At 41.7% G+C, this 25,930-nt stretch overlaps 1 protein-coding gene across 1 annotated transcript in view; it reads left to right on the top strand.

Annotated features, from left to right (window-relative positions):
* Nucleotides 1–25,930, top strand: part of NARS2 (asparaginyl-tRNA synthetase 2, mitochondrial) — a 143,513-nt gene that overhangs the window by 109,711 nt on the left and 7,872 nt on the right. Inside the window, exons 7-9 of the mRNA XM_049780421.1 lie at nucleotides 4,488–4,554; nucleotides 6,313–6,450; nucleotides 25,788–25,885. Of these exons, the coding sequence (XP_049636378.1) occupies nucleotides 4,488–4,554; nucleotides 6,313–6,450; nucleotides 25,788–25,885 (303 nt within the window). The remainder of the gene's footprint in view (nucleotides 1–4,487; nucleotides 4,555–6,312; nucleotides 6,451–25,787; nucleotides 25,886–25,930) is intronic.

Raw genomic sequence — 25,930 nt, forward strand, 5'->3', positions numbered from 1 at the left:
ATGCCTTACCTCCATGCTATCTCTCCAGCCCCCCAAAAATATGTTAAAGAATTTATATAGTTGAATTTTTAACTTTGTCTAGCAAAAGTAGAATTTCTTTTATATAATAGTGGGTTTTGTTTTGTTTTGTTTTTAACCAGGTACTTTTTAATTCCTGTCCTTTTATTTTGCTCTCTTGTGAATTTTGTGTAAAAAAAAAAAATGCTGATGATCATTCTTTCTTTAGCTTTGCAGCTTTCTTCCCCTTGCTTCCCCATCGTTTTTCTTCAAATTCGACAGTAAAGTATTTATGATGGGAATTTAATTCTGTATAGTACTTAGTACTTAGGAAGCTGTTTTGGGGGGAAAAGAAATACTATTCCTTATGCATATTAAGAAAAATTAGTAGAGAGAGTTGGTGCAAGCCATTAAAGATATCTAATATCAGAACTGTAATTTGAACTTGAAAACTGGGGACTAGAGTGGGGGTGGGGAGAGAGATAGGGTAGAAGATCCAAAATGACCAAGAGATGTATATGTAGAAGTTAGAGACTTCTACTTCATAATGAAGGACCTCATATGAAGTGATGATTTCAAATAATTGATGGACCAGAACAATAAAATGTCTAAGCATAAAAGAACTGATTATACTATCCTTCAGTCTCCATACTTTAGACTTACAAATGCAAATACTTTGTCTTACAAAGAGTTTAAATTCATCCATTTACATGAAGTGATTTACGTAGCAAATAAGTAAAAAAGTACTCAGAGCCCCATATTCTCTCTGTCTCTGTCTCTCTCTCCCTCTCTCCCTGTCTCCCCCTCTCTCTCTCTCTCTCCCTCCCTCCCTCTCCCTCTCTCTCTTGTTCTCTCCCTCCCTTCCTCTCTCTCTTCCTCTGTTTCTCTCTCCCTCTCCCTCCTGCTTCTCTCCACTTAATCAGTGGTTTAGACATTGCCTTACCAGTTGAAAGATTAGACTCTGGAGTGAGTCTGCACATCAGGGTTCACGTCTTACTTCTGTGAGTTGTCACAGGATACTGATCCTCTCTGCTCTCAGTTTCCCTTCTGCAAAATGCTCCTGTAAAAATTATCACTGAGCCAAGGAAATGAATCAAAGGACTGGACACACAGTTGTTACACATGAGGCCCAGACTCGATTCTCACATCACATGGTCCTCAGAGCACCCAGGTGTGGTAGCGCCTGAACATGACTTAGGTGGCCCTACTGAACCTCAATATGGCTTGAGTCTCATGGCACCCTTGGCTAGTTCCAGCACGGGGTCATCAGATTGACACAGACAGTTCAAGTCTCCTCAGGATGATTCCTGGCCCAGAGCCCCTGAGCACTGCTGAGGACCCCCAGTCCCCCTGTAAGTGCCACTAGCACCGCCATCATTCGTTCTTGGTTTGTTTTTTTGTGACAAAGGCCAGACCCCATTCTCCTGCGTCCAGATCCTGAGGCATGTCTCTTTGCTGTTCTACCTTAGGAATGATTTATTGCATAAAACTATGGGTTTTTTTCTGATTGAATTTTTACTTGGTGAAGCACCTATTACTCAAACATAGCTTTGGAGGCTTTATTTGTACTTTAAGCATACCTCCTTTCAGTTATTATTAGTGTGAACTTAGGTTTAGTATTTTGTTCGGTTTTTTTGTTTCTGTTTTTTTTTTTGTGGTCAGACCCAACAGTGCTCAGGTATTATTTCTGGCTCTTTGCTCAGGGATTACTCCTTCCCGTGTTTGGGGGACCATATAGAAAGCTGGGGATTTAACCTGGGTTGACCTAAAACGGCAAACACCCTACCCCCTGTACCATCACTCTGGCCCCTGGTGGTTTTTTTTTTCTACCTATTTTAGGCACTGTGGTTTACAAAAACTGTTAGTGGTTTCACGCATAACATATTCCAGCACCACAGCTTTCCCTAGAGTGTCTGTTTCCCTCTACTCTATCCCAGTGCCCCCTTCCCCCAGTATTCCCCCTTCATCCCTTCCTGGGATAAGCTTCCTACTGAATTTTGTTTCATAAGTTTGTGTTGGGTAAGTTATTTTTTTCTTGTTTCCACATCCTGCAGAAAGTTTTTTCCATGTGCAAAGTTATGATGTAGGAATTATTAATAACAGCATGAAGTATTATACATAGTTATGGTTTTTCTATTTAATTTAGTATTTTTCTTTTTTTGGTTTGGGGTGAGGTTCTGTGGTACTCAGGAGTTATTCCTGGATCTGCACTCATAAGTGAGGGCTTGGAAGGGCTTGGAGAATCTTATTGGATGCCAGGCATTGAACCCAGATTGACAGCATGCAGAGCAAGTGTCCTACCCAATGCTATCACTCCAGTCCCAGTCATGATTTTTTAATAACATGCATTGAGCACAACTGATAAATTTATCAATAGCTAACTGCTTAAACTGATGGGGACAGAACCCAGCCAGAAGGAGAGCATAAGTATTAAAGTGAGGGGCCTTGCATGAGGCCAACCCTCATTCCATCCCAGGACCAACTGCTCCTCATTGGGCGTACACCTAGAACCTCCTGAGCATTGTGGTATGACCCAGGTGATCCCTAGTGCAGTAGGACCCCTGCAGTGCCCCAACTGTGGGCTGTCACATTAAACCTCCAGTCCAGTTGGCTGAAAATCACCAAAAGGAGCCTTCAGACTTCCTGAGTACCACTTAGGAGACCCCAAAACCAAGCAAACCTAATTAAGATATAACCACCAAATGAATTTATACAACCCACTAAGAAATTAAGAAACTCATTCTGATCTTGACAGATCTGCAAAGTGTTTTATTGAGTGAAACAAATATTATAAAAAGTGAATGAATGGGAGAGATACCTCAGTGGACTGAACAAGTGCTGTGCAGTACAGGAGGCCCAGATTTAGTCTCCAATACTGCCTGGTCCCTAGGGTATGGTAGTAAAACAACAGAAGAGAATGAAACTTGGAGCCAGAGAAATAGGACAAGCATTAAAGTGCTTGCCTTACTCTACCAACCCCAATTCGATCCCCAGCACCACCTAGAATCCCCCAAGGTACCACCAGGAGTGATCCCTGAGCACCGTCGAATGTGGCTTGACTCCCCCAGGAAAAAGTTTGTATACTGTAGCTGTCATCTGTAATAAAATAGAAAAGAGAGATGTAAATTAGTGTCTGTTTGTGTATGTGTAACCCTCTGCAACCACAGTGATCTGTGCGAGGGGAGGAAGGAAGGCATAAGTTAAAACTTAAACATCTTGGGGCTAGATTGATAACACTGGATAGGGCATTTGCCTTGAACATGGCTGACATGGATTTGGTCGCCAGCATTTTATATGGTCCCCCAAGCATCACCAGGAGTAATTCCTGAGTGCAGAGTCAGGATAACTGGGTATAACCAGCATCATTGGGTATAGTCCAAAAACAACAACAACAAAAGCACATTTTGATTTTTTTTTTAAAATTGTACTTCTATGCATTAAAACAAAACCTTGGTTTTGGTTTGTGAGGGTCTCTTACTTGGGTAACCAATGTTATTTTTCCTAAACAGTCTTAAATTGCATAGAACACATTACAAAGCCCATACGGCTTGTGAAACTCCTTTTCTTCTGTCTCTGGTCAGCCTGCCACAGTCATACTGACTTTTTATAAGTGGCCTAGCTAGTCCTCATGTTTTGCCTATTCCTTTTCCCTAGAATTCCTATTACCTCTTAGTATCCCCTGTGCCAACTACATATGCAGTTCATTTTCTTTACCTTATGCAGGTGTCTGTTGAAACATTGACTTGGTGATGCCTTTTGTGCTCAACTTATCTAAAATAGCAACCAAGGCATGGACGAAGCTGGGTCTCCACATTGTTGGAGGCCCTGGTAGTCAATGTCCCTCCCACATCTCAAGCACCATTAGTGTAGGCCTGACAGGCCCTATAGATTCTGCCACTATCATTTATAGCACCAGTAGCCCCTCAGCAGCTCTTCAGCATCATTATTTCTGTTTATTTTTCTCTCTGTTCCCTACCTTCTCTGTCTACACTCACACACACACACACACACACACACACACACACACACACACACACACACACACACACTGCATAATAGCAGGGTCTTTATTTTTATTCATTATATCACCAATATATAAACTAATACATTCCTCAATATCTATTTATAAATGAAGGCATGGGTGAATGAACAGCAACTTCAGAGACATTTTTACCCTTTCAGCCTCAGTCTTTCACACATTTTAATAGGGCAGTGTACATAAATTTGGGGGAATCTAAGCTTGCTTAAATAACTAGCTCTTCTGAGTATATTGCAAATAAGTCAGTAATTGGGTGATTGCGTGGCTTCCCTCTTCATGATGTCCAGACTCAAGTATGATTAGACCAGCCTTAATTTCTGATTATTAGTAATAATTTAATGCCTAGATATGACTCCAGAGACTCAGTGGAAAGAGGCCTTTTCTGGTTAATGGAAAAGTTAACAGCCTCATTGCTTTGACCATTTTCTGCTTTTACTCCCTTTCTTGCCAGCATTTCTTACACAGAAGCAGTGGAGATCTTGAGACGGGCATCCCAGAATTTCACCTTCACACCACAGGTACTGTTTTTACTAACATGCAAACATGTTTCCCAACTGTCCTCTTATTTTATGAAGAATTCCTTAAGATAATCATTTTTAATTTTACCAGTGACCTATAGATAGATGTTCATTGTTCACTGACACTGTTTTGTTTGTTCACTGATCTTTGTTGAAATATTTAGAACAGGTAATTTTAAAATAGGGTTATATCATTTTTTATGGGTATGTGAGGTGGGGTGGAGAGAGAAGAGAGAGAGAGAGAACCTCTAGAATAATACCGTGGGTTGGACTGAAGTGATGCCCTGTATATATAGAGGCTCCTTATTCCTGCATGCCTACCCCTATACCTCTGGTCCTGAGCAGCAGCACGGGCCTGCATACCTCAGTGCCATAGAGTTGGCCCAGGTAAGCCAAGAGGGTCCCCCAGCCTCTGAGTCTCACCTCAGAAAGCTGAATATTGCTTCTGCTTATGACAGTTTTATATGATGGTTCATTTGTTAATTTGCTTCTGCCCAGAGAGTCCCCTTCTTTATCGCCATATCTAGAACCTGCCATGGTACCTGGAATTCAATAGGCACTTTAGTATTTGCTGAATAAATAGATGAACAGGGTCATTAAATATTCATCAAACAGCATCTAATATATGAGTTGACTCTTATTAAAAAATAATTCACAGAGAAGCCATCTAGAGCAAGATAGACTCAATATTAGAAAAATTATCTTTCATCATTTAATTTCCTGAGAAGTAGTGCATTTGCTGTGGAAAAAAACTGTAGGCGATATTAATGAAACTGATTCTGCAGCCCTTTTTTATATGATATGGGAAGAAGCTTTGTTTTCTATAGATGTTATTTATTTGCTAATGCTGATTTGTAATACAAAGTCTGGAAGGCAGTGTTTGCTATTAACCCTGAGTTTCAGCTTCCACCCTTTTCAGACCTTTGGAGTTTTTTTTAAAAAAATGGGCCAGAGTGATAGTGGACCAATTAATGTATTTACCTTGCATGTAGCTCACCTGTTCAATCTCTGCACTTGCAGTTTAATCTCTGGCATCCCATATGTTCCTGTGAGCACTGCTGGGTATGACCCAAAAATCCAAAGAAAAAAAATTCCTAGGAACCAGATAATGTAGTGAGCAAGGTGTTTGCATCGCACACATGACTGACCCAAGTTTAGTCCCCAGCACCATATACAATCACCTGAGCCCCACAAAGAATGATCCCTGAAAACAGTGCCATGAGTAAGCCCCAAGCACAGCCAAGAAGCACAGCCAAATAAAAATAATATGAAAACAAGAAACTCAATTGTTAAGTTCTTCCAAAGTCCAAACAGGTAGTACCTGAAGTATTTGGAGGACTTTATCCTCACCTTTGCTGTTCTGTTCCAGATTCTGGAACTGGAAATCATGGCCTCTGAGTGTAGAACAGAGTGCCCTAAAGAGACCTGCCCAAGGGCACCCAGACCAAGCAGACCTAGTGTCAGGGGAAGGACATATTGTCTAGGCTGGGCCCTGTGTCTAGAGAAAGCCAGATCATTCCCCTGTGCCAGGTATCCAGTGAACCATTCCCATGAACACAGAGCCCTCTTCCTGGTTCTGGGGTGAAGATGGGTGGCAGGATGTCCTCACAGGTACTGCTCTGTCCAGTTGAGTCATCAGTGCAACCACAACAGCCAAACCCAGGGAGATGAGGTCCCTGGAACTCAGATGACAAGACTCATCTTCCTGTGTTTCCCACTCTGTCTTCTGCTTTGGTGATCGGTTTCCTCTCATCACAGTGGGGTTCCGACCTGCACACGGAACATGAAAAGTACTTGGTGAAGCACTGTGGTGATGTGCCAGTCTTTGTTATCAACTACCCACTCACGCTCAAGCCTTTCTACATGAGAGACAACGGGGATGGCCCACCAAGCACGGTAAGTAGAGGTAGAATGAACCTGACTCCTGAAGTTTGGGCTTTCCCTGGATTTGGTTTTATTTACATTTTGGTGTCTTAATTTTACTTTTTTTTCTGATGTTATATCCATCCATCACTCATTTATCTTATTTTATTTTATTTTATTGGTTTTTGGGTCACACCCGGCATTGCTCAGGGGTTACTCCTGGCTGTCTGCTCAGAAATAGCTCCTGGCAGGCACGGGGTACCATATGGGACACCGGGATTCGAACCAACCACCTTTGGTCCTGGATCAGCCGTTTGCAAGGCAAATGCCGCTGTGCTATCTCTCCGGGCCCATCACTCATTTATCTATTAAGATAAAGTTTCCCAAAAGTCAGATCTGAAAAAGCCTTTTCACCTGGAGTGGTAGCACAGTGGCCAGGCCTTGCACACAACTGACCCAGGACAGACGCCGGTTCAATCTCCAGCATCCCATATGGTCCCCAAGCCAGGAGTGATTTCTGAGCACGGAGCCAGGAGTAACCCCTGAGCACTGCTGGGTATCCCCCCCCCCCAAAAAAAAAAAGCCTTTTCAAAAAAAAAAACCAGGGTGGCTGGAGCAATTGTACAGTGGGTAGGGTGTTTGCTTGCATGTGGCTGACACAGATTTGATTCGTGGCACCCCATATCGTCCCCCAAGCCTACCAGGAGTAACCCCTGAGCACTAAGTGTGACCCGAAAACAAAAAAGGAAACCCCAGGAACCTAGGATCATGCATCCTTATTTCTCTCTCAAGGTGCCCTCCTTAATTTAGCAGATTTACACAAAGGTGTGTGCTATTTTAAAAACTGAGCAGATGGGACTAGAAAGATGGTCCAGTTGTGACCACAGTAGCCCATATGGTCCTGTAAATGCCAGGAGGAGTGATTCCTTACCAGAGCCAGAAGCAAGCTCTGAGAACTACAGGTGTTCCCTAAAACAACAGCAGCAACAAATTTAATAAATAAAATCTGAGTGGAAGGCGGCTAGGACTTCACTTCTTAAATTGTGGTCTTGCCTCACTTTTTAAATTTTTGCTTTAGGGGCCAGAGAGAAAGAACAACTTGGTAGTGTGCTTGCCTTACATGTGACTGACCTGTGCTTGATTCCTGCATCCTATATGGTCCCCCTAAGTACTGCCAGGAATAATTCCTGTAAGTCCTGAGCATTCCAAGTGTGACTTCCAAAACAAATTAAAAAAGTAAATACATCTTAAATAAAATTTTGCTTTAAAGCAAATTTATGATGCATTATCGGTAGATATTTGGTTTGTTTGCCTACTTTATATATCTGTGTACCTTAGGTCATATAAAATTTTCTCAGGCAAAGGGAGTTATACGTGAAATGTTTTAAAAGTTATCCTGTCCTCAAGTAGAGAGAGATAATACAGGATTAAGGCATTTGTCTTGCATGCCAATCAGTTGACCTAGATTTAATCCCTGGCACTATATAGAGTCTCCACGAATACTACCAAGGGTAACCTCAAAGCAGAGCCAAAAATAGCCCCAGAATACTGCCAGGTATGGTCCAAGCCCCTCACTACCACCGAAAAAAGAAAAATTAGCCCACCTAGAGCTCTGTTTTGCTATGCCAAGCTTAACTGTCACTTCAAATGCCAGTTAGAAGATGGCAAGGGCCGAAAAGGTGGTACTTTGTGTTGAGTTAAATAATTAAGGATGGTGCTGAATGGCGATGGATGAAGGTGGATTTCTCTGTCTGCCATCCCAGGCCACGTGGCTCAGCAACCCCCATGCAGCCGGCGGGTTCCAGGCCCAGGTAATCGGCGTAATCAAGACTCACTTACAGGCAGGCTTCAGGAAGAATCATCTTTATTTAGGCCCTAGCCACCACATGTGTGTGGCCTACTCATAACCTTTCAAGCATACAGCCATTCTAGGCTTGCCCTGCGTCTTATCCTCTTTCAGCCATCTCCCTCAGAGAGCCCAGCAGGGCCAAAAGGCAAAAAGCCCTTAATTCCCTGGCTTCCAGGTTTATCTACCTATTCCAAGACCCCTCCCAGGAATGGGCCGGGCTTAGCAGGTAAAGTCACACCTATTATCCAGTACCCAAGACCCCTCCCAGAAATGGGTGGATCTCAGGTCGCTACACGTAAATCCAGGGTGGAGTAACACTTTGGACCAGTGAGCAGGAAAGTCAGCCATGTGGGGGCTGTGGGGCTCGCTCTCACTCTCTCGGGCTTTTCCTCTCCCCAACTTCATGCCTTTGAGCCTTTGTTCTCCTTTCACCCCAATCTTATCTATTTTTCTAGATTTTCTTTTTCTTTTTTTTTTCTCTTTTATTTGGTATGCTTTTAGGGCTACACTAAGCTCAGTGCTTAAAGGTCACTCTCCAAGGGTCCATATAGTGCTGAGGACCGAGACCTCTGGAATGTAACATCTATCTTCAATCACTGAGCTCTCTCCAGCTGAATAAGTGGGGGAGGAAGAAGAGGAGTGTCAAACTCAAGGATGCTTCACACAAGGCTGATGTCAAGGCTGAGATACATGCTCAACAGTATTAGCAATAATAAACAAAATGAATAATTTGTACTCTGATTCTTTTTTTTTTTTTGGTTTTTTTTTTTTTTTGGTTTTTTTTTTTTTTTGGTTTTTGGGCCACACCCGGCGGTGCTCAGGGGTTACTCCTGGCTGTCTGCTCAGAAATAGCTCCTGGCAGGCACGGGGACCATATGGGACACCGGGATTTGAACCAACCACCTTAGGTCCTGGATTGGCTGCTTGCAAGGGAAACACTGCTGTGCTATCTCTCCGGGCCCTGTACTCTGATTCTTAAACATATTATATCATGTATTTAACAAATTTAACATATCTAACAATTAGTTAAGAGTTGTGAACATTTTTTTTTTTTTTTTGGTTTTTGGGCCACACCCGTTGACGCTCAGGGGTTATTCCTGGCTATGCGCTCAGAAGTTGCTCCTGGCTTGGGGGACCATATGGGACGCCGGGGGATCGAACCGCGGTCCATCCAAGGCTAGCGCAGGCAAGGCAGGCACCTTACCTCTTGCGCCACCGCCCGGCCCCAAGAGTTGTGAACATTTATGAGAATAAATAGGTTTGTGTCAAAAGGACCCAAAAGCCATTCATTTTAAGGAGCAAGTGACCACACCCAACAGTGCTCAGAACTTACTCCCAGTTGTGTGCTCAGGGGCCACTCTTAGAGGTGCTCAGGGAACCATATATGGTACTAGGGATTAAATTTAGCAAATGTTCCTGGGGCCGGCGAAGTGGCGCTAGAGGTAAAGTGTCTGCCTTGCAAGTGCTAGCCAAGGATAGGACCACGGTTTGATCCCCTGGCGTCCCATATGGTCCCCCCAAGCCAGGGGCAATTTCTGAGTTCTTAGCCAGGAGTAACCCCTGAGCATCAAACGGGTGTGGCCCGAAAAAACAAACAAAAAAAAATTTAGCAAATGTTCCAAATCGTTAAGTTATTTCTTCAGCCTCTCACAGCAAAACTTTATTTTGGTCCTTTTCACTTGCTCGTAGATAAATTTCAGTTTAAAAAAAAAAGTTGATGGGTGTCCCATATGGTCCCCCTCAAGCTAGGAGCGATTTCTGAGCGCATAGCCAGGAGTAACCTCCTGAGCGTCAACGGGTGTGGCACAAAAACAAAAGCAAACAAAAAATAAGATTGTTAAAGAAAGTGTCTCCAGTAAGACATCCCTACTTGAAATACGCAATGTTATATTTTTGAACATTTTTGTTTTGTTTGTTTTCTTTTGGTATTGGGCCATACATGGTGGTGCTCAGGACTTACTCTTGACTCTGCACTCATGGATCATTCCAGGTCATGCTCTGTTGACTGTATGGGGTTACTGGCAATCAAATCTCAATTGTCTGTGCAAGGCAAGTGTCTTACTAGCTATGCTATCTCCTCTAGCCCTTTTCATATTTTCTTTTGCTGGATTGTTAAAGAACCATTAGCTATCATCTAGTAGATTCCTGTGAATTAGGCTGTACCCTCACTTCTCTAAATCACAAATCAACCATTTAAAGGAATTTATTGTTTCTTTCATTTTACAAACAAATAGTGGGTGATAAGAGATAATTTGCATTTCCCAAAACCACACATGTAATAAGAGAGTTAGGATTTATGCCTGAGTCCCATAAGCTCTGAAATATGTGTGGTTTTTTCACTCATAATCACAGATAATATAAAATTATATTTTAGCCTTGTTTTTACTCATATCTCCTTTAATCAACATTATCAAAAAAAAAAAAAAAAGACAACAAACATGGAGGAACCTTGGCCTTGTTCAATTCCCAGACCATCTCAGGTCCCTTAGCACCATCACCCCTTCTTCCTTCAAATAAAAGAAGTGAACTGGTCCACAGGTTGACCTTGAGAAAGGAAAAATAGAGGAATTCTGTGTTGTACCTCCGGCATGCCGGAATCACATCTCACTGCCCCCCACCCCACTTTCCCCAGTCCACACCATGCACTCACCATCTGCTCTCTTAGTTTCCCTCCGTTGAACATGTTTTGCTCATTCAGTTGTGACCTTCTTAAAGTTTTCCTTATTTTTCATTTTGTTTCTCAATTAAATGAACGTTTGTATTTGTTTAAAGGAAATAGTTCACATTTATTGAAAGCCTGCTTGTTAATAGGAAGTCAGACAAAATGCTTAACTGAATATCTCAAATAAAATGGGATTATCATATTTATTTCTGCTTATGGTTCAAATATTAGTAGATAGTAGTATTTTAATTTTGCAAAGACTTCTTTGTAAAGTCTAGCACATGCCTTGTACATTGCACATTCATCGCACAAGTCCCTGAGCACCACCAAGGAATGACCCCAGAATACCATGCTGGGAGTACACCCCAAACACTCTTGGGTGTGGCCCCAAAACAAAAACAACTCAGACTATTTTCCGTATGCTCTCTTTATTATCCAGTGCCGTCAGTGACTGTTATTCATCTTTCCTTGATTCTGTGACCCTTCACCCTTCGATCTCCTGTCTAGATTCATCCTTTTCTTCTCATCTATTTAATTGTAGAGTTGCTCAAGGTTCAGTTCTAGTTTTTCTGCTCCCTTCTCCCCCCCACCCACTGTACCAACTCCCTATTTATTTTCAGCCAAGACAGGCATCTCAACTTCTCCCCGAGACTCATTTTATTGCCATTTATGTATCTCAAAGGATCTCAGACTGACATCATCAAAACCGAACCCATGTTTCTCCTCTTCTCTTCCCACCAAATTTGATCTTAATATTCATCTTCTTGTGCAAGCCAGATACCTGAGTCATCTTTGAAGCCATCCTCTCTCACACCCTTCCTGTTAGGAGTTGTATCATTTTAATAACATCAAAATACAATTCAAATTTACTTCATTCACACTTTTTCCTTTGTAGGTAAAGTATGGTCAACTCCTGTCTAGACTGTCTCAGGTCCTCCTGTATCAGCTCTTCCTTCCCCTGAGTCATTTCTTCCAATTTCAGCATGAGCTTTCAGAAAATATGAATTTGATCATATTCTCTCTTTTCTCATAATAATTGCCCTCAAAGGAAGTTGAAATCCTGAGTAAGTAGATTTGGGATAATGTGCCTGCAACTTTCTTGCCTGTACTCTCTGGTGCTCGCCTTTGCATGTAGGGGACCTCAGTTCAAGCACTGGCACCACAAATCCCCTGAGCACTGCTTTTAAGGCATCCAAAAACCAAACTAGCTCAAAACAAACTTTCTGGGGTTTGAGTTTGTGGCCCAATGGCAGTGTCTTCTCTATATGCATGAGGCCAAGAGTTTGATTCCTGGCACCACCTCACATTACTGCCCACTACAATCCTGGCTCTCCTGTGCTATTCTTGGTGCTACAACTAATTCTTGCTATTCTTTGGTAATAAAAAGAAGAAATAAACGGTAAGGAAGAGGAGGGAAATCTGGCTTGGTTTGGATTGGTTTTCATTTTTTGGTTTGAAGGCTACATCTAGTGATGTTCTGGAGTTTTTCTGGCTCTGCACTCAGGAATTATTCCTAGAGGTGAACAAAGGACCGTATGGGATATGGTGATCAAATCTGAATACATGAAAGGCTAGCATTCTACATGCTGGGTGTACTATGGATACAGCCCCAAATCTGGTTTTGAATAAATGCTCCCTCTCACTAAAGATCGTTAACTTTTCCTCATCTGTTAGAAAAGCTATATACAAATTATTTCTTACATTAATAGGATTTAAATTTACCGTATTTTCTAGCATATAAGATGGCTTTTGTTTTTATCTTTCTTTAAACACCTTGATTACAAATATGATTGTGATTAGGTTTCAGTCATGTAAAGAACACCCCCCTTCACCAGTGCAACATTCCCACCACCAATGTCCCAAATCTCCCTCCATCCCACCCCACCCCCACCTGTACTCTAAACAGGCTTTCCAGTTCCCTCATTCATTCACATAGTATGGTAGTTCTCGGTGTAGTTATTTCTATAACTGCACTCATCACTCTTTGTGGTGAGCTTCATGAAGTGAGCTGGAAGTTGCAGACCTCCTCTCACTGTCTCTGAGGATTGTTGCAAAAATGACTTATTTTTCTTAAAACCCATAGATGAGTGAGACTATTCTACGTCTATCTCTCTCCCTCTGACTTATTTCACTCAGCATGAGTGAAATACATTCATGTATAGGAGAATTTCATTACTTCATCTCTCCTGACAGCTGCATAATATTCCATTGTGTATATGTACCACAGTTTCTTTAGCCATTCATCTGTTGAAGGGCATCTTGGTTGTTTCCAGGGCCTGGCTATTGTGTATAGTGCTGCAATAAATATAGGTGTGAGGAAGGGATTTTTGTATTGTATTCTTGTGTTCCTAGGGTATATCCCTTTTGAAACGAAAAAAAATCAACCGAAAATTGGGGCTCATCTTATACGCCGAGTATATCCCGAAAAACGTTTCAATATGCCGTTAAATGTAAATCATCTGGATATTGCCACGAAACGAATTTTCCAACTCGATCCTGCACCAATCACTGCCAGGCTGCTCGGACCGCCTCTCTAACTCAGCCAATCCAAGCAGGCTTTTTATGCATGCAAATTAGACAATGTTCTGTACCCGAACCTACACTGTAAAAAGCCTGCTCAGATTGGCCAGAGTCAGAGAGGAAGTCTATTACAGTATAACCTTTGAACCTTTGCTTGCTGTGATTGGCTCACTGTGGTACATATAGTTGTAGCACAGGAACGTTGTAAACTTTGCCAAGGAACACAATAACTGTGCTGCAGAAAGACAATATGGAGTAACAGAAAGGATGGTTCTAGACTGTAAAATTAGGGGATTGTCTCATATGTGCAGTCGTCTTATATGCCATAAAATACGGTATGTGAATTGATACTGGCATGGATTTTTTTTTTTAGTTTGTTTGGGGCTATGTCTAGGGCTTATTCCTCTCTGTGCTTAGGGATCGAATCCAAGTCAGGTACATTGCAAAGCTGAGAACAATTTATCAGTGTATATTTTTTGTTTGGTTTTTGTTTTTTTTTGTTTTTGTTTTTGGGCCACATTCGGCGGTGCAAGGCAAACGCCACTGTGCTATCTCTCTGGGCCCAGTGTATATGGTTTTTGTAGAATGAAGAGAAAAAAGATAGCTCACATTCTTTTTTTTTTTTTTTTTTTTTGGTTTTTGGGCCACACCCATTTGCTGCTCGGGGGTTACTCCTGGCTATGCGTTCAGAAATCGTCCCTGGCTTGGGGGGACCATATGGAACGCCGGGGAATTGAACCGCGGTCCTTCCTTGGCTAGCGCTTGCAAGGCAGTCACCTTACCTTTAGCGCCACCTTCCCGGCCCCGATAGCTCACATTCTGGAAAAAAAAAAAAATTTACATGTCATGTGGCTAAAAGTTCAAGGTACTTTAAGATCATGTAGAAAACTCATCACAAAAGTAGAATAATAAAATAGTACGTTTTTTTTTAAATATTGAAAAGTTCACATGTTGGGGCCAGAGCAGTGGCACAAGCAGTAGGGTATTTGCCTTGCATGGAGCTAACGTAGGACAGACTGTGGTTCGATCCCCCAGCGTCCCATATGGTCCCCCAAGCCAGGGGCCATTTCTGAGTACATAGCAGGAGTAACCCCTGAGTGTCACCAGGTGTGGCCCCAAAAACAAACAAAAAACAATGTTCACATGTTTGGTGGTTCACTAAATTAAAACAAATTATTAGCAAAATGTGCTGAAATTAGTCTTTTTTGGTGGGGGAGAGGAAGATTATACCTGTCTGTGCACTCAGGAATTACTCCTGACAGTGCTTGTAGAACTATATAGAATGCTAGGGATTGAACCCAGGTCTACATCATGCAATGCAAGCATCCTACCAACTGTATTATTGCTCCAGTTCCTGAAATTAAGATCTTTACAGATGTTCAAGATAAAGCTATATCAGCAAATTTTCATTTGTAAACACATGGTAAATGGTTTCAGTTTCTGACAAGAAGTGGAACAGTTTTTGAGATTGCTATCAGCAAGTCTTGCAAAATGGAAGTTATCAATTAAAAAAAATAAAACATTAGCTAGAGCTAGTGCAGTGGTTAGAGTGCTTACCTTGAGCACGGCCAACCTCAGTTCAATCCCCAGCCAGTCCCACTTCAGTCTTCAGCACTCTAAGTCCACCAGTAGTGTTCACTGTATACCACTTGATATGGCCAACCCTATCTCCAAAATAAAAGAACAGTCTACCTTGAGTGATCTTTTTTAAGTCTTTGGAGTTGTAATTTTCAGTGCTGATCTGTGAGCAGCTGCTGGTCCATAATGAACCTGTTGCTGCTTAGTACCAAGACATATAGTAGTGCTGTGAGAAATACTGAGGTGCATATTGGAGTGATAACACAGCAGGTAGGGCATCTCCCTTGCACATGGCTGACCTGGATTTGATCCCTGGCATCCCTGAGCCCTCCAGGAGTAAGCACAGAGCAAAGGACCAGGAGGATACCCTGAGCACTTCAGGGCCTGGCCCAAAAACAAGAAAAGAGATACTGAGGTACAAACATGCTAAAGATTTTATGCTACTGCAAACTGAGGCCATTCTCCTTGGCTCACTGTTCCACAGGTGTCACAAAGCTGAAGAGCCCTGCTTCCCAAGTAACTTCTCAGAGAAATCTTCTGGGCCTCCATCCTAGTTCAGAGAACCAATTAGACATGCCAAGGATTCAGACCCAAAGCTGTCAAGTAGTAACCCTGGAGCCCTTAACTCAGTTGTCACTGTGGATTGATGTTTGTGACTGCCTAGAAGTGATAATTTCTTCCTTCATGCCCATTGTTCTTGAGGCTCTTTTTTACCCACCACACCTAGCATATACCTGAAGGCTGCCAGACTCCTAGTTGCCTGGTGAGTGTATGAATCTCGCACAGATAAGCTGGGCCTGACTCCAGTTCAGACACAGAGAGGACCAGTAGTGAGTGAGGAATTTGATTTGCAAAGGAAACTTCTGGCAAACTAAAGAGCAACTAAAACTTAAAAGTCCTTAAGTGTTGTCAGCATGGCCTATAGGACAGTCAACAGCTTTGCACTCCAGCACTGCTGGTTCAAGTCCCAGGCCTCAGTTGATAGACTATGATCTGAGATGAAACCTCCTTTCTATGAGCCTTAGTTTCCATTTTGTGAAAAGGAAATACTATTTTCTGGAGTTGTGAGAATAAAATTAGATAATACACGAATTGTATATAACTGTGTGTTTGGGGATAGGTAGCAAATAAGTCATCATCCTCCATTTTCAGAAGGACTGTGGTTCAAATCCCGACATCCCATATGGTCCCATATGGTCCCCCGAGCCTGCCAGGAGCAATTTCTGAGCATAAAGCCAGGAGTAACCCCTGAGTGCTACCAGGTGTGACCCAAAAGCAAAACAAAATCCTTGTGTGCATTGCCACAGCATAACTGACTATTCCATCAGACTCTTCAAAAAGCAGTTCTCTTGAGGATGGCACTATAAAACATTTCTTGCGTTTCCAGCCACTATGAGGCCCTTCCTCTGACTAGACTCTCTGGTAATGTGTTCTCATAACTGGACTGTGCTCTGTACTTTATGTGGTATATGGTGCTCAGCTTTTCAGAGCTAAATTACTTAAATGTAATGAATTAAATCATGTACATTAAAAATAGCTTACCCTATTGATTCACTAGCAACTTACATTTGTATTCAGCCCACTTATATCAAGAGTCAGATTCTACACCTGATTTTTGTTTTTTAATGACACATAACCATGCTTTGGACCAAATGACCAAATTCTGTGCTTTCTTTAGAAGGGTTGCCAGGCCTGGTTATGAGAGAGTTACAGGGTTTCCTGCAGTGAACGCCACATGATCTAAGCTAATGGACAAAAGATGTCTCACATGTGCCTCCATAAGGAGTAAAAAGAGAAGTGTAGGGAAATGTTTAACCTACATTGCAACCTTTGGTCAGAGGTAATAAATGTTAAACGGAATATTTTTACAGTTAAAGTTTCTATTCTCTGCTCACCCCTACCATGCCCTCTCTTATGCACTATAGGGCCTGGAGAGATAGCACAGCGGCGTTTGCCTTGCAAGCAGCTGATCCAGGACCAAAGGTGGTTGGTTCGAATCCCGGTGTCCCATATGATCCCCCTTGCCTGCCAGGAGCTATTTCTGAGCAGACAGCCAGAGGAACCCCTGAGCACTGCCGGGTGTGGCCCAAAAATAAAAAAAAAAAAATTATGAACTATAGTATTATAATTTGTATCCTGGATTAGGAGTTAATTAATGTTACCTATAAGACCTAATGCTCAGGCCAGAGAAATAGCACAAAGATTAAGATACTTCTCTACTATGTGTGGTCTTGTCCTTGGTTCAAATCCCATATGGTCCCACATGTAGTTGTCCTAGCAACTTTAAAAAAAAAATCAAAATCAAACAACACTCAATTCTCATTTCACTCTGCTTTGTGATCGTGAACAGCTACCCTCATCTCTGAGCCTCACTTTTGTTTGTTTGCTTTTATTTTTGTTTTGGGGCCACAACTGGCAGCTCTCAGGAGATACTGGCTCTGCTTACAAGAATTGCTCTTGATGGTGCCCGGAGAACCATATGACCTGGGGACCAAACCCAGATCTGCTGCATGCAAAGCAAGCACCTTACCCACTGTGTTATCTCTCCAGTACCTCTCTGAACTTCATTTCCCCCCCTCCATAAGTTCTGAGTATCAGATTAGTTTATCAATGTTGATACTGCCCACTTAAAGAGTCTCTGATTTCATATCATCTGATATTTTCCTCACTGGGATATACAACTTGTAAATTACTGAACTTTGTTAATAATTTAAAGGAAACATATCATGGGCTTCAGTAAAATTAGTCTTTTTTTTTGGGGGGGGGGTTGAGTCACATCCAGCAGCACTCACGATTCCTCCTGGCTCTACACTCAGAAATCACTCCTGGTAGGCTCAGGAGACCATATGAGATGCCGGGATTCAAACCACCGTTCTTCTGCATGCAAGGCAAATGTGCTACCTCCATGCTATCTCTCCAGCCCTATCAGTAAAATTAGTCTTAAAGTAAACACACATGTGCCTCTGCCTCTGCTGACTTTGAGTCAGAGTTAAATCCCCTTGAGGCAGGTGGAAGATACTCAGCTAGGAAAATGGATTCAGTGAACACGCCAGCTCATACCTGCCATGTGTGATTAGGAAAAAGTTACTGCCCAACAAGCCTTGTTTAGCTGCCAAGATCACCAGGCAATATTCTCATTTCTAAAAGTATTTCAATATTACTTTAGCAAATCAGAAAAATATTAAGCATGAGTGGGTGTTCAGTAAACCACATATTGTGAAGTCATCTGGAAAAGAATACTCAACTGAGGAATATTCACTGAATTTTTCTAGGTTGGAACTAAGTAAGGGACAGCTTGACCCTCATACCAACAGAAATAGATGAAGGGGCACTGCCAAGTTCTCCCTTATGTGGAATGAAGCGCCATCTTGGATCATGTGTCAGCGGTGACAGTCTGTATTACAATCCTCCTATAAAGCTCCCATAGATGCTGTTTTACTAGCCAACTCCATTTTCACTCACTGCTACCTGTAGCTTATCCTGATCTTTCATTGTCACTTCCCAAAGATCCTCTATTCTGGCTGTCTTGTTTTCAACATACCTTGCTGCTTATATCAGCAGTTAGAGCAAAAGCTTGCAGAGGCTAAAACCACAGACTTGTTCCCTTTGGTCTGTGGAACATTCTTTGTATCATGGAACATTCTTGCTCCATCCTTGCTAGCAACATATAAAGAACCAAACAGGGAGGCATTTACTTTCTTTCCTTTTCTCTTTTTTTTTTTTTTGGGGGGGGGGTAATCAATATTGATAAACACTGAGGCAGGTAGGAAGATTTGAACAAGAGAAGTGGGTAAGAACTTCTTTCGCTTCCTTTGAAGTTAACAGATGAAAGATAATTATAACAGACCTTCCTATCAAACCCTTTTGATTTTTAATTAATAGTCTGAGTGTTATTTCCAGTATGGTGGAGCTAAAGAAAGAATGGGGGGATACCAAAAAGACCGTTTCAATTCTGATTCTATTTCTGATCATTATATTGTACTTCATCAAAATCAAAACTCACAGGAATCAGCATTATGGCATAGAAGAAATGCCCAAAGTAGAATAAATATTGGTAAAAATAGAGAAGTCAGCAAAGAGTGTAATGAAATTATTTGTAGTTTTCATTCTTATCTGTATAAGAGAGTCAAGATAGTAAAACCAAAGCTCTTCTGCTTCCTTCAGACCTTCCACAGATGCAAAGATTTGGTCAAATTTGATGTGGTCAGATTTGGTCAACCTGGAATGAAGAGGGGATGGGCATTTTTGTTTTGCGCTATGCACTGGTGCCCAGGAGTGACCCCTGGCAGCACTCCAGGACTCTACATATTGTAGCGATAGAACCAGGCTCAGTGGGCAGTGCCTTCCCTAACTCTCCAGGAAGATAGATTATACTGTCTCAACAGCCTTTTGGATGTAACCAAGTGCAAACAGTGGAATGTACCTTTTCCTAACCAGGAACAGAATTGTTCAGCCTCAGACCCTATCTGCCACAGACCTGTCCACCTAAAAGGAAAGTTGTAATTATTGGCTGGTGCTCCAGCCAACCTATCTGTGTTCTGCACACCTTGCTACCCTTCACTTTGCAGACATACAACAGGTTTTTCTTTTTTTTAGGATTAAGGGCGCTTGTCTTACACACAGCTGACCTGGGTTCTATCCCACATGCTGTATGGACCTCCAAGCCTACTAGGAGTGATCCCTGAATGCAAATCCAGGAATAAGCCCTAGAATAGCCACATATAACATTCCAACTCCACACTTTCTCCCCTAGAATGCCCTTCTCCTATCCAACCTATTTTCAAGTGATTTCTCCCCACCAAGGTAAGCTTAATTCAGTAGACCAGTTCTCAGGTTCTATTGCCTTTGGGCATTTGTTTTTTTTCCCTGCTCAGTTTCCTTATATCCCACACATGAGAGAGATTATTCTATGTCTGTCTTCCTTCTGGCTGACATCACTCGGACCCATACTTCCCAGATCCACCCATGTCATGACAAATTGCATGATTTCATCTTGTAGCCATTTGTGTGACTCCCCTCACATTTTGTAATCTGTTCTTGGGGTTTTCACTCTACTTTGTGCTTTTTATCTTCACCAAAGCCCTGGAGAAATCAGGGCTTACACTTTTTTTCTTTGATATTTTATTTTTTTTATCAATACATTCTTTAATTGAATCATCGTAAGAGAGTTACAAAGTTGCTCATGATTGAGTTTCACTCATGTTGTACCATACCTTTTACCAATGCACAGTTTCCACCACCGATGACCCCAGATTCCCTCCCCCAGATCCCCGCCCAGTCTTCTTTCTTGCCTGCCTCTGGGACAGACAATTTTCTTCTCTTTTTTTTCTTTTAGATCTGTGGTTTGCAATACTGTTCCTGAAGGGGGTCTCATGCATATCATTTTTATCTCCTTTCATTATCCAGTTCTTGTCGAGTCTGATCGTTTCTAACTATCATTGTCTAGTGGCCTCTTCTCTGTTCTGACTGTACTTCCTAGCTATTTGTGGCAAGCTTATTACTAGGGACTGCCCTCCTGGCCCTCATCTCTATTGTCTCTGGATTTGTAATACTGTACTATCTTTTTTTATAATATCCCACAAATGAATGTGATCATTCTAGGTCAGCCCTCTCCTTCTGACTCATTTTACTCAGCATATTCTTCCTAATCATCCATGCATACATCAATTTCATTACTTCATTTTCCTAGTATTTCATATTGCAGATATATCATTCTACTCCTAGGAATATACGATAGGAGCCTAAAAACTGCAGAGATGCCTTCGGCACTCCTATGTTTATTGTAGCACTATTCACAATATCCAGAATCTGGAAACATCCCAAGTGCTAGAGAACAGATGAGTGGAGAAAAGGCTTACTCTTCTATCTTAAAGAATCAAGATCGAAGAGTCCTCCCCTGACTTTCAGCCCCCATCTAAAAGGATGGAAATTGAAGGGATTGTTCCAGTGATCTTTAATGAAAGTGCTATTTCTTACAGTAATAACTGAAGAAAGTATCACTTTGTGTTATCAAATGCAGAGGTCTTTATAGCTAAGCACAACTTCAGTATTGCTCTGCTGCTCCGAAAGTACATGTAATCTGAATATAAAATAGATATGGTTATTTAAAAAGCAGGAAGCACTGGGTTTCTAAGTTTGAAGGAGAAGTAAGCCAGAAATCAAAGAAGTGTGTGCAGAAGAGAGCAGCCTTGGGGACCTGTCTCCACAAAGGAACGTCTTTGAGGAAAGGGTATATGTTTTGTTTGGTGCCATTCCTATCAGTGATTTGTTCTCCAGACAACTCACCATCTCATTTCTTATTCTACATACATGGCCTACTTGGGTAGTTTTTACCTACTTCTAAGTTCCTCTCCCAGAGTACAGAGGAAGAATATAGGGAACTGCTATTCTGAATTTTCTCCAGTTTTTGATGAGGAATGGTCTAAAAGGGCAGAGATGATCTCAGGAGCCATGGGAAAGCTGCAGGTAAATATCTCAGTAGCACACAGTGGCTCAATGACACACAGAACAGCCACAGCACACAGTAGCTTGGTTGCACTCAGAGTGGTTTGGTGGCACAGAGTACCCATGCAGGTAGCCTGGTGGCATGCAGAATGGCTTCACACAGTTGACATTCCTTCGTGGGCTCACTCCTCTCTGCCCTGCCCATGTGCACTCATAAGTTGCTTTGGCAAATAAATGTAAGCAGATGACTTACATATATTTTTTGGCCACACCTAACCACACCTACTTAGGGTTTACTCCTGGTTCTGCACTCAGGAATCTCTTCTTGGTGGTGCTTAGGGGAACTACATGGGATGCCAAGAATTGAGCTGGTTGTGCTGTTTGCAAGGCAAGTAAGCACCTTGTTCTCTGGCTGCTTGCATGCATTATTTGGAGACAGATACTTTTAGTACATAATCGCTCTTATATTTTTTCCCATCTGCTATAGAGTCTACCATACTTCATAAAGTGGGTTTTTATTTGTTTTATTTTGTTTTCATCAGCTTCAAGCTTGGATGGACATGTCTATCTTTTTTTTTTTTTAAGTCAATTCATTTTGGAAAGCTGTGGTTCTCATTCAGGGTCCCATTTGTTCTCACCCTTATACAGGAGCCATTTAGCAGTAGGCATTTTTAATTGTTGTAGACAGGAGATATATGACCAGATATATGCTATTATAACTAGCATAGAATAAGTGGAGACCAACTTTGCTGCTGACTATCCCACAGTGCACAGAGCAGATCCTATGAGAAAGAACTATCTGGTTAAATATGTCATTGACATTGAGACTGAGAAACTTGTAAGCTTCTTGGGTTAATAACTGCAATGTAGCTTATGTGCTGACACAAATATAGTAAGTTTGGGGCCGGGCGGTGGCGCTAAAGGTAAGGTGCCTGCCTTGCCTGCGCTAGCCTTGGACAGACCGCGATTTGATCCCCCGGTGTCCCATATGGTCCCCCAAGCCAGGAGCAACTTCTGAGCACATAGCCAGGAGTACCAACCCCTGAGCGTTACTGCGTGTGGCCCAAAAACCAAAAAAAAAAAAAAAAATAGTAAGTTTATATTAATTTATAACAGTCAATGTCAAGATAGTTGGGCTTACTAGATAGTTATTAGGGGGATAGTCTTGAAATAATTTTTTAAATGCAGATACCATGCTAAGGGGTCTGATTTTGATGGTAATTCTAAAGATACAGAAGCTTCCAATTTCAAACATTACTGTGTGAATGTAATTCTTCCAGATATGCAGATACCACTCAAAAAGTTCTAAAACAGTCCTGGTTGCACAGTGATTCTCCAGTTAACTCATATATTTAAATAAAGAAGGTATGGCTCAGAGAAATAATATGGCTTTTCACACAGCCAACCCAGGTTCAATTTGCATCATCCCATAGGGTTCCCTGGCCACCATCAGGAGTGATCCCTGAGTGCAAAGCCAGGAGTAAGTCCTGAGTACCAATGGGTGACCCCAAAAAAACAAAAACAAAAACAAAACAAAAAATATATATGAGTAAAGGATGTTTGTGATCAAAGATATATAAATATGATTATTTTCTATGCTTGGTAATGGCATTTATAAAAGCAGAAGGAGGGAGGCTGGAGTGCTAGCATAATGGGTAGTGTGTTTGCCTTACATGTAGCCAACCTGGGTTTGATCCTCAGCATCTCATTTGGTCTCCCAAGCACTTTCAGGAGTAATTCTTGAGTGTGGTGCCAGGAGTAAAAAAAAAAATAAAGCAAAAAATTAAAAAATAAAATAAAATAAAAAGCAAGACAGGTTTTTGGAGAATGGGTCATTGGAGAGAGCCTCCCTTCCATGATTGTTGAGTCACAGTTTCTTCACCATATCTCATCATACTGCCAAGACAAAACCTTTGTGTTCCTGCCTTTGTGATCTCTGATGCCACACACATCCACCCCCAGCTCAGTGTGACTAAGTCTATGAGAGCATCACAAGCCAGAGAGTACCCGGAGACATTGCAGAAGTAACAGCAGGAAGTGAAGCTGGAAGGGGAAGCAAGGTCAGAAATTAACATAATTGAGACCTGCCAAAAATGCTAAGATCCCAAAGGGTACTTGCGGCAAAGCCAGTACACAGTGGTTCTCTTGTCTGGTGTTTATGAACTAACAGAGAACGCACAGCTCAGCAGGGTTCCCTCAGCCCCGCACCACTGGCCACTGGCCACCAGCCGCAGCTGGCTGGCTGCTCATTGTTCTTCTGTAGTCACTGATTCTTTTGCATCCTGTTTGAGGCCATGGACCTTTCAGCTCTTGCTTTGCATGGACTTCCAGCCCCAGTAGCACTTACTGCTCACTTTAGTTACAAAGACTCTTCCTTACTTGAGATACTAGAAATGACAGATCTTGTATGTTGCCTAATCCTGATTAATGATTGATGTGATGTGCAGGTGAAATGTTCTGTTTCAATTTTTTTTTGGGGGGGGGGTATTTTTATGGGATCAGTGACAGTGCCCAGGATCCACTCAGGGGACCTTGTGGTACAGGTATCAAACCCCAGAGTCTTGTAAGCAAAGCATGTGCTCCAGCCTATCTCTCTGACTGAAAATTACTTTTGTTTGTTTTGGTTTGGGGCCACACCTGACAGTGTTCAGGGGTTACTCCTGCTAAACATTACTTTTTTTTTTAGGCTTTTGATTTTTTGTTGCCAGATTCCTAATAGTAAAAGCTATATTATCCCTATGTGAGTATTGGTTTATGCACTCTTTAATTCATTTTACTTAGATTTTGGCTTTTGTTTATGGTCCACACCTCGTAATGCTCAGGGGTTGCTCCCAGCTGTGTTTGGAAAACCGTGAGGTTCCAGGAATTGAACCTGGGCCTCTTACATTCAGGCATCTACTCCAGCCTGAATTTGTATTTGTTGTTCTTTCTAGTAGTTATTTCCTTATTTTCATGATTTTAGTCAGTTTCTTGTTTTTGTTTGTACTTTGATTAGAAATAGGTAACAGGCTAGAAAAATAGTATGATGAGTAAAGTCCTTGCCTTGCACACAGCTGATGTGACTCTGTGATACCCAATGCTGCATGTTGTTCCTCAGATACTGCCCAGAGTAAGCCCTTAACACCACCACAGTGTGTGTCCCCAAAACAAAACAAAATTAGATAACAGAGCTATAGGTTAGTACAGCTGCTAAAGTTCTTTCTTTGTACATGGCCAATCCCAGCTCTATCCCCATCACCACATATGGTCTCTTGTGCCCCACCAGGAATTCAGGAATAAGAGTACTGGCAGGTATGACCTCCCCGCCCCCCCCCCAAAAAAAACAAAGAAATGTAGGGAGAGGAAAAAAAAAAAAAGAAAAGTCTAGACAGAAAAGTATTGGTATATTTCACATAGCCTTACAGAATAATTTTTTTCTTTTAAATCTCCATTACTAACCATTAATTGTAAAAGAAAAAAAAAGTGTACCTAAGTGTTCAGCAGAAGAAAAGTAGTTAAACTCTGATACTTCTAAACATTAAACCATGTAGTTATTAAAGCATTTAAGTATATGTGGCCAGAGAAATAGCTCAGTAGGCTGGAGTTGAGATTCTGCACACAGACTGCCACGTTTAGTCCTTAGCACCACAGAGTCCCCTCGGCAGTGCCAAGGGGGATCCCAGAGCAACAGGCCAATAGAATTGCCTGAACACCACCAGGTGTGGCCCCCAATTAAAAAAAAAATTAAATTATTTTATTGACAAATAATATTTATTACATAATATTAGATACCAGAATAAGCTTTATGTTTTGTACTTTTTAATAATTTTCACATTTTTAATCATAAATGAACTTTTATGTTTACTTTTGGGAGGGAGTTGGGCCACACCCACAGTGCTCAGGGTTTAATCCTGGCTCTGTGTTCAGGGATCTATTCTGGTGTGCTCTGGGGACTATAGGGAATACTGGAGATAGAACCTGGATCAACCACATACAAGTGTCTTACCTGCTATACTATGTCACTCTTGCCCCTGTCTTTCCATTTTGGATCATAAATGAGCATTTATTATTCAAACACATTTTAATATATATCACAGGAGTGATATAAACACATTATATATCACAGGAGTGGCTTGAGAAGGGAGAAGAAACAGCCTGCATATATATAATATAGACATTATTAAATACTTGATATGAATACAAGGGATTGTGAGGTGGTAACAAGAAGTTCTAGAAAGCAGTGAAATAGCTAGATGTCCAAAGTTCCACTCGCTTGGAATCTGGCTGCTGGAGTTACCAGAAAGTGTGATGATTTAATGATTTTTCTTTTCATTCTAGGTTGCTGCTGTTGATCTTCTGGTCCCTGGTGTAGGCGAGCTCTTTGGAGGAAGCCTCAGAGAGGAGAGGCCTCAATTCCTAGAGCAGCAACTAACCAGGTATTAGGAAGACCTCAGAGAAACACAATCCAGAACTCAGAATGG

Source organism: Suncus etruscus, chromosome 9, assembly GCF_024139225.1.
Source record: "Suncus etruscus isolate mSunEtr1 chromosome 9, mSunEtr1.pri.cur, whole genome shotgun sequence".
Lineage (NCBI taxonomy): Eukaryota > Metazoa > Chordata > Mammalia > Eulipotyphla > Soricidae > Suncus > Suncus etruscus.